The 9,982-nt window shown below is 35.8% G+C and overlaps 2 protein-coding genes across 2 annotated transcripts; one reads left to right on the top strand and one right to left on the bottom strand.

The window, feature by feature from the left end:
- Positions 1–4,666, top strand: si:dkey-12e7.4 (uncharacterized protein LOC558132 homolog). Its single transcript, XM_034057394.3, has 6 exons — positions 1–250; positions 2,284–2,335; positions 2,465–2,652; positions 2,819–2,974; positions 3,279–3,389; positions 4,259–4,666. Exons 1-6 carry the CDS (start codon positions 104–106, stop codon positions 4,370–4,372), a joined length of 768 nt encoding a protein of 255 aa, XP_033913285.3. The 5' UTR covers positions 1–103; the 3' UTR covers positions 4,373–4,666.
- A 283-nt stretch (positions 4,667–4,949) lies between these two features.
- On the bottom strand, positions 4,950–8,432 carry LOC117434560 (galanin peptides-like). The gene is made up of 6 exons (XM_034057123.3): positions 8,272–8,432; positions 7,615–7,698; positions 7,097–7,151; positions 6,124–6,210; positions 5,396–5,467; positions 4,950–5,248 (listed from the first exon to the last, which is right to left on the bottom strand). Exons 2-6 carry the CDS (start codon positions 7,696–7,698, stop codon positions 5,196–5,198), a joined length of 351 nt encoding a protein of 116 aa, XP_033913014.1. The 5' UTR covers positions 8,272–8,432; the 3' UTR covers positions 4,950–5,195.
- Between the last annotated feature and the right edge of the window lie 1,550 nt (positions 8,433–9,982).

The following is a 9,982-nucleotide window of genomic DNA, read 5'->3' as shown; positions in this document are numbered from 1 at the left end:
ATTATTTCTGTAACATAAATACCAGCAGTACAGTACTCGACATTCCAACAACTAAGGTTAGAAAACAAGTCGTTCAATACCCGACCTTTGTAACACTGTAACCATGAGCAGTGGGTTTCAAAAGTGCCACACATTGATGATTACTGGAGCTAATCGCGGCCTCGGTTTGCAGATGGTCAAAGCTCTGGTGAATAGCAGCCACTGTCCTAGGAAAGTGATTGCTACAACCCGAGACAAAAGCCGAGCCAAGGTAAGTGGTATGGTATGGTGTGTTCTGATAATGTAGTTTCAATTGGCTATTTTCGGTTAGCGTGTTTTCAATTTATAAGTAGGTATGTGGTTGCATATAACTACTGGTGTGTTTTTTTTCTTTTTTTTCTTGATTTATTTGTTACCTAACTAGTATATATAAAATTATATATAATTATGTTGAACGTGTTGCCACATGCGTGAGAAATATGTACTGCCTTGCACGAGCGTCTCACTTTCTTTAAAAGTGGAGTGGGGGATGGGCAAAGGTAAGAACGGCCAAGTTCAAATGCAAGTATGATCCGTGTGCAGAATATGCATAAATAAAAATGTAGTAGGCTACAATTATGAATATAGGTGTACTTTTTACTTGAATGTGTTTGTCCGAATCACGCCTAATGTAATAAAAAACGCTTTTTACCATTTTATCATTAATATATGAATAATTTGCTTTTTTCATATGTATGACTTTTTTGCCTGTTCAATATCTTCAATGTACTTTTTTTCTTAATAAAATGTTCGTAATGACAGTGTACACCTAAATGTCCGAGTTTGTCGTTAAACTTTAAATTGTAGCCTACTTCACTAAAGTGAAAACTGGCGTCTGTTATTTTTATACCACTGCTTAATAACAGGAACAGCATTTTATTCAGGGTTAAACGCGTTCATGCCTGCTAACTTCCCCTACTCAAATAATATATAAAAACAACAATAACGGTCTGGTTCTCTTTTTCCCTATTTCAATGAATATAATTTAATTAATGGAGAATAAAAACAAACCAAGCTAACAACAATCTAGCCTTAACAGAAATGTCTGTAGGCTATTTATTTTTTGCAATCCACAAAACTACGGGTTCTGTTCATTCACAGCGCTGATACTTTATAGCTAGATATTGCTACAGGCTACAGCGCAGACCATTGGTCAAACCAATGTTTGTGGCCAAAATACATAGTTGTGTGCCCGTCATGTTTGTAAATGTTTGAGTTGGAAATAAACCAAAATGTTATTATTTTTAATCAAAATATAAATCGACTAAGGACTTCTTAAGTAGGAAGTCAATTAATGTTATATGTTGTCTGCATATTCTGCCCGCAAGATATTAACTCGTGTTGCTCTGCTAGCATTTGCAAATATAGCTGTCTGAAAGCCATGTTCACTCTTTAACTAGAAACAGAGATTGTCCAGAAATACTGTAACCAGTTTTGGGTGATTTTGATGCAACATAGTGATTTGCGAGCAAATTAACTTTTAAATTTAGCTCGCGGTGGTGAACTTGCAGGATTCATGACACCCCAAATTTGAGGAAAACGCACTTGGGAGAGAACAACTCGCAAACCCACTTTTTCCAATGCAGCATCTATTTTGAATCTCACTCAGAAGCGCTACTTTTTTCGGACTTGCGGAAAAAAAATCTCTACAACTCCCTTTGCGACACACGCAAGGCGTTTGATTATTTGGCCCCAAATTTTTACTGTTAATTTTTTTTCAAGTTACTGTTTTTGTAATAGTAAACCCACAAAACTGGCAAGGTGTTTCAGCATAAAATGGTTGGTTTTATGGTTAGAACTTATTTCCTGCCAGTTCAGCTTTTAGTTTTTGTATGAAACGTTTTTTTTTTCTCCTAGGTATATGTGGAAGTCCTACCTTTTAACTAAGATGGCAGATGCTCTGAATTTCTCCACTTTAGATTTAAGTTAACTGATACAACATTATAAGATCACTTTATGTGCAGCAGGTCAGGTCTGTTCTGCATATAATCTGAGTGAGGGGCATGGGTGAGGCCCAAGTACTTGTTGCTGAGAGTTCATTTAGTTTTAATGGCAGAGTGTTTTGCCAGTTACTGAATATGCATTCTGGAAAATGAAGAAAAAAACTTATTTTGCTACTTGTCAGTGTTGTTTTGCTAGCTTGTTTTTGTGCCAGTGGTTTTATAATTTAGCCATGGTGTGCCAGTATATTAAGTTCATTTAGGTTTAAGAATTAGACAAGTCTGTATATTCCAAATGTTAATGTTTTTAAGTTTTTTTCTTTAGGAGTTGCTGGATTTGGCTAAGAAATACCCTTGCATTAATGTGGTGACTCTTGGTAAGTATATTTTCTGTGCTTCAGCATTGGCCACTGCCTGCCATGCAAATTAGGGGTTTCCTAGCAAGAATTATTATTTTCTGTGTCACATGAGGAAGACCCATATTTGAACTTCTATTTTCCATGTAGATGCTATAAATCAAGATAGCATAGAACAGGCCTCCAAAGAAGTGGAGTCATTGTTGGGGGATGAAGGATTGAACTGCCTGATTAACAACGCTGGAATTAATATATCTGGTACTCTGGAAACTGTTGAGGCAGAACAGATGATGAAAAATTATGAAACCAATGCAGTTTCTCCCCTTATGATCACCAAGGTAATGGCAGCATTGTCTTTGCTAATCTAAAGACTTTTAGGAAACTTATTTTATTGTTATTATATCTGTAGCTTGACCACATCAGCCGATAAGCATGCTTTATGACTGCAGTTGCAGTGTTTCAAAACAATACAGTAAATGCCTTCCTGTATAACCTTTTTGACAGGCGTTTCTGCCCCTGTTGAAGAAAGCAGCGAAGCAGGGCACCGGCATGGGGATTCACAGAGCTGCAGTGGTCAATGTGTCCTCCTTGCTGGGATCCATTGAACTGAACTGGGGACCTGGAGCTGAGTTTAAAACCTACCCATACAGGGCATCAAAAGTATGTAAGAGCTGATTTTGTATTGCATACCTAGTGCCACCGGTTTGTGTGGCTTGTTAAAATTACTGTTTAGTTACATGTCTAATACTTTAAAGGAGAGCAAACCAATGTTTTGAAATAAATAGTTTTGCTCTCTTTTGGTTCATCACATGTTTTTTTTTTTTTAGGATATGCAAATATTTAAAATACAACACTTTAGAAACTTAAGTATCTTGGTACCTTTTTTGTAGGTTTGTATAGCAGCATGAATATCCTCATTACACTGGGGATATACAGTATGAAATGAATGTACTTGTTTTTCTAGGCAGCCCTGAATATGTTGACTAGATGTGTAGCAGTTGATTTAACCCCTGAGGGAATTCTGTGCATGGCTGTCCACCCAGGATGGGTGCAAACTGATATGGGGGGCCCAGACGTAAGTGCTTTCTGTCCATTTACACACCATTTTACCTACAGATCGCAACAGGTACCTCTGTTGTTCTCTCTCATGAATAATGAACCAACTGTGTCTGATACATTTCACCTTTTAAAACAACCATAACTAATGCATGCCTAACTCTATGCAGTGGCTTTAAATTGAAAATGTTTTAAAAATTGATTACAGTAGTCCATCACATACCCAACTGCAGTGGGACCAGAGTAAGGGCGGATATGTAAAAAGCTGGATAAATGAATCCTGTTTTAAATACCATTATACACAGCTGTAGCAATTACTATATTCACACAATTTATTGTTTTGAGCTTCAGCTTTTATTAGGGAGCTCCCTTAAATCCCTTGTTTAGAAAGATACAGGGTATTAATGCTAGTGACAGGGTAGCTGCCTGCCACATGGGTGCATGCATTCGCTGCTGAGTGACAGGCAGAAGGTTAAAGTTGATACGCTCCGCAGGATTTATTTTACATATCAACACACTGAATAGCTCACATTACACCACCAGCAATGGTAGTGCACAGAGTACATACAACACAGTGTACAAAAACTTTGGTGGGATCTACAGTCTCTGAACTAATCTTCTTTGTTCAATAATAAACAAAATCGGGCTACTTGCCCAGCTGTCGGAGGTTCCGACTTGCTTACTCACTCTGCGGTATCCAACCCTGGTTCTGGTTCTCACTCACTCACTCACACACACGCACGCACACACACACACACGCACACATGTGCTGAAGAGGTTGATCAAGGCGGATATGTGACAGGTGGATACACAATGGATTACTGTACTATCTTATATCCAGCTTGTAACTTCAACATCAATTTATTAATTTTTTTGTTTGTTTTGAAGGCTCTTTTAAGTAAGGAAGAGAGTATTAATGGAGTCCTCTCGGTGATTGGTAGTTTGTCTGAAAAGAACAATGGGGGATTTCTTGACTACACAGGACAGACTCTGCCGTGGTGAAGATTCTTTTATGAGTCCCACACCATCAAAATACATTACAACAAGTTAATCTGTTAGACAAGTCGTTCTCACATGTTACCAGGTATATTTCTTTTTTTGATCAAGCACACTTTGATCTGCCACATTTTTTGACTTTGGAAACTTTGGTTAATATGTTAAGATCTTTTTAGGTATTGAAGTTGTTTGTGTAACACAGTCTTTTCAGATTAACTTTTATTAATAAATGGAGTTTGGAATTGAAAGAATTTGTATGCATTAAAACACAAAAATAAAATTATTTTCCACATTGTACAACTCTTGGGACTTTTTTTTTTTTTTACACCGTTTTCTGCAAGTTAACCTAGCCAGTAATTTGAGCACAACTGAGATACAAGGACAAGACAACACAGTTAACTTAGGACTGAGGGTAGCAGACCCTTTTGTGAAGATATAGAAATAGGTTTGCAAGTTGCATTGTTGCAGCTGAGTTAATGGGATCCTGTAAAAGCCTACCGACCTAGTTTATTTTTTACAAAAATATAAAGCACAGTAAAAAAAAGTGAAACAAGCAATACAAAAAGAAATCTTTGAGAACATGTAGCAGGTGCAGTTATCTAGTTTTATTAAGTTAAGATGTTTTTCAAACAAAAAAAACTCATTGATATTTAACAGTAGTACAGAAAGAAGTAAACAGAATATTCACTAATACATGGCCTATTAGGAAAAGTATCAACAGAAGTCGACTAGATCAGCTGTGCTGCTGACAATATCTCAGCTCCCTCTAAAGCATTTTCAAGTTCCTGAATCCCAGAATCACGGCTATGGAATCACATGCACACTTTGCTTATGGTTGAGTCCCTTCTTCTGATGAGGGTAGATCATCCAGTGCTCCCATTTCTAAAGAAAATGAAAGACCATTTACATTGTGTATTGTATAGTATTCCAAGTGGCCTGTTTGGAATAACTGCCAAAAGATGATTGGAACCATTCAATCATAAGTCCTTAATCATATTCAAGGTAAGAAAGTATTGTAGCATGATTTACCTTTCAGCCGTAAGTAGGACAAAAAGTCCATCACGGTCCGTATTACATTTTCATCTGCTATTCTTAGAGTACCTAGAAAATAAGGAGATCAGTTACATTACTGGTACCTTTAAGTGCCAGGTGTTTCAGGTAAAAATTATTTTCATGGCACCTGCAGATCAAACACAAGTGAATAATGTATGTTACAGTATATACCCTGGCTGTAGACAGACATGTATTATAGTTCAACTGAAAAACAAGCTGCTAAATGTATACTTTTTATATCTTCTATATTTTCATAATATTTAGTTCATGTTTAATATCCCATTATGTGTGTTCTTTGGAGGTTATGTACAGTAGACTCACTAATTCAAACCAGTTGGGATCAAACCTTGTTAAGATTAGTGATTGGCGCTGATCGTACTCTGTACCATGCTATAATGCCTTAGCCTGGTTAACAAATACAGAGACAGCTGTAAATGTTTTACACACTCGTCACAGATTTATGATATTGAAGTTAGGTTTCTTTGGCTGTTGTCTGTATGCAATTCATTATGATAGCTTGGCTTTGATTTCTAGTTTAATTCGGACTAACAGGGTTCAGAATAGTGAGTCTGCTGTGTGATCTTTATATGCTTCTACTGGATAGTGCCTAAAACCATGTGTAGTAACAATTTGCGAAATACATTAAAACAAAACAAGAAAATGTCTTACATGTATCTACTGTACTAGTATGAGTAATACACTACCTGATTTAATGTCATCGTCAATCTGCAGCTCGCGTTTGCCTGGCAGACCATGCTTATCACTTAAAGATCTGTGATTGTCAACAGCATCTGTCAATAAAATGCAGCAGCGTTTTGTAGAGTAAAAATGATCAGTGTATAACACTGCATGCAGAAAGCTTCTTCACATCGCGGCCACTCTATGCTGGCACTGGTATTGGGCATTCCATAAACTAATAACATTTTGCATGGCCACTTTCACCAAGGTCTAAAATATTTCAGAATGCTACTTTTTCTATTCCACTATGGTTTGAAATGCCACTGCTGTTTATTCATGGAATGTTTTATATAAATAATATTATACTGTAAACAATTTAGTACATTTCAATATTTTTGTTACAGTAAAATACAACCACCTACATAACAGTTGCCCTCTCTTAATAGACAGTACACCTATGCAGTAAGCATATTGCCAGCAAAACAGCAAGCCTAAACAAAAGCACATAGAGCAACCAAAAAAAAGAACAAAAATATAAAAAACTAAAGCAAACAAATAAAATAAATTGTTTTAAAGCTGTACTTCTCGAACATCTGAAAAAAAACAACACAGAAAGCATTCGCATGTTTCACAATTGTGCGATACAGTTTCTTAAAGCTGCAGCGTCACATTTTCAATTTTACACTTGTTGATTGTCTGGTTCACTTTAACCTGTAGCGACACTTTTGAAACGTGCTTGTCAATATGTCTGGGAGCCAAATAAGCATGCTATGTTTGTGTTCAGGTTTGCATCTATAGTATCTATATGCATACAGTACATACTGTATAAGTATGCATATGGTGCATAGCCAATCTACTGTGTATGGAAATGAATAGCAAGTTCATTTTCCTATTTTAGAGTAGGATGATGTCTTATATTTGTTGATGATGCTGGCCTGTTTTAGTGCTCCATTATGATATAAGATTATTTAGTTTACTGTGAGAATTAGGTTTACTTACGAGGCCCCAGTAGATAGCCCGCACTATTAAGTGTCCAACCCCTCTTTTCTTTTGTCTAGAAGGGAAAATGTAGAGTAAAAGTTAGTATTGCTTGATATAATACAAAAAAAATACATTATTTCATACTGTCTAGATCTTCAGTACAAAATGTCTATTTTTTGAATGACTAGACAAACTGTAAAACAGTAAACTGTCTTATTGAAAGTAACGTCGCCTTGCACTGTTGCTGTGGAAAAACGAAAGGATTTAAGTATTCCATTACCAAGATACAAAACTAACACATTAGAAAATTGCCTTAAAAGCATTTTACATATTTTGGAGGATCATATTACCATTGTCGTTATACTGGTGCCATTGGTATACAATATCGACTACCACTGCACTCATCAGATTCATCATAGAGGAACTAGACAGGTGCCAGTTACATACGGTTTGCTGATATGTTGCAATTCAAGTCGATATTTTAAGGTATGTATATCCATACGACACAGTGGAAATGAAAGAAAGGTGTAACATACCGAAAGAACCAGTCCAAAAGTCTCAGAAAGGGTAGAACAGAGGACTAAAGAGATACACAGAAACCCAACACACTTCTGAAGCATCTGAAACGACAAACACATAAATACCGGTATATCAATCGTAACTAAATGGCTAGTCCTTAAACCATCTATTCCCACTAATAACTGCACGCATTTCTGCAGGTACTGTGCGTTTTAAAACACAATACATGTTGCAGGTACTGTACTTCTCTTCTAGTTTTATTATAAAATATATCATGCGTTTCATTTATATCGTCATGTAAGCATGAGCTATTATTTATACATCCTATAATCTCAGTAATACAAACTAAACGTGCCTATAATCTCAGTAATACAAGCTAAACGTGCTGTCTAGTAGACAAACTATCTAAAACGATGTTTAGCATTTTATAAATATACGTTTAAATGTGTCTGAATTCCCCTTTTACTCAAAATAGCTATAATCATATAACTTTGTTGAAGTTTACAATGTAGCAAACAACCGGAAATATAACTATTGCAGAATCCTACCAGTATCAACAATTCTAGCATTGCTTGTAAGTTAACATTTTCATTGACTTTTTGATAATAATAATAATAATAATAATAATAATAATAATAATAATAATAATAATAATAATATGGATGCATGCTTACCTTGAATAGCAGGTTGCTTCGAAAAAAATAAGTTTTAAAAGGAATGAATCGAGTTGTAGAAGTCTATACTGATTTTTTTAAAAGCTATTATTTAATATGTACTAGAGAGAACGTTTCCATTCTGCTGTTTGTGTTCAGTGTGTCTGGAATTGTGCGGGCTGGTGTCCTCTCTCTGTATTTATCTCCAAAAAAGAAGAAAAAAAATCTGACGTCACTCATCTTCTTCCCATTTACCAGCCCTCGCAAGAAACGGGTAAAACGTGGATCTGAAAGACAGAATATTGCGCTTTTAAAATACTCATTATCGTGCGTATTTCTGATGGCAGTATTTCAGTATTTATTAAATAAGTACTGTAGTTCATTTAAAGATACCATCAAAACCTATAGCCTGATCTAATTAAGTGGTATTTTGGAATGCCCAGATCATGCATAATTGAAATAATGGCGTATAGTGTCAAACAAACAACAATATTCAGTTTCCATGAGACCTAGCCAGATCCAACAAAACTATTAAACTATTAATGGAGCCTGATATAGCTTATAATACCTATCAAGAAATGCCACTACCAACTGAAACTAGGGGTACTCTTTGTATTTTATAACCTTTAGGTCAGACAGGATTACCCTGTTATGTTTCACGCTACACACCAATTGCTTCCCAGTACTTTGGAAAGTAGTGCGGAGTAGTGGTTAGGGCTCTGGACTCTTGAGCAGAGGGTCGTGGATTTAATCCCAGGTGGGGGACACTGCTGCTGTACACTTGAGCAAGGTACTTTACCTAGATTGCTCCAGTGAAAACCCAACTGCATAAATGGGTAATTGTATGTAAAAATAATGTGATATCTTGTAACAATTGTAAGTTGCCCTGGATAAGGGCGTCTAAGAAATGAATAATAATAATACTTTCCATTGAAATTACGCGTGATCTTTTAGAGGGCCGGTTAGGTCATTGCACATTTTAAAATTGCTCTAGATTGTTCTGTGCAATTTTATATATAGATAGATAGATAGATGCATTGTTAATAGGTTTCCTTAAATCACATCTAGTAGGTTGGATGAACATTTATGTCAACACCCTTTAACCTGGATTACATGGACACTGGGAAAATGCAAAAGCTATGACATCTATTGACGTTATAATATCTTTGTGGGAATCACTATCATTTACAAGGTTATCTTGTATTACATGAAATTATGAAATTACTATTTTAGTAGGTCTACTATTTTACTGTTACTTCAATATATGAACAGAGGTACTCAGATCCTCTCCTTTATTAAATGGGTAATCGCCAAATTCATTGTTTTGTTGTTTTGTAGCTCTTCTGATTCATTTTGTTCTGTAAAAACATGATACATTAGCTTTGTTAATAGGTAACGGGACCCTATCTCATCATTAAACTTGTATTCTATGATGCATAGATGAAACAGGGTCAGGTGAGTAACTAACACCTGTAACTACAGGAAGTAAACTAGGAGAGGAAACCTACTTCCATCACATTTAAACTGTTTCCTCAACAAATGGAGGAACAGCAGAATTATGTAAGAAATGAGGATATTTTATAAGAAATATTGTTTATTTTGGTAAAGTTAAAATGAACCCTAAAATGTGTTTAGAATCTTTTCCATAACATGAATGTTTCTCAAACATTTGGTTGTGCAATGCATTATTTCTGGTACACTGATCATGTGCTACCACCTAAATAGAGCATGC

The sequence above is a fragment of the Acipenser ruthenus genome, chromosome 28, assembly GCF_902713425.1.
Source record: "Acipenser ruthenus chromosome 28, fAciRut3.2 maternal haplotype, whole genome shotgun sequence".
Lineage (NCBI taxonomy): Eukaryota > Metazoa > Chordata > Actinopteri > Acipenseriformes > Acipenseridae > Acipenser > Acipenser ruthenus.
This window is presented reverse-complemented; position numbering and strand designations above follow the sequence as displayed.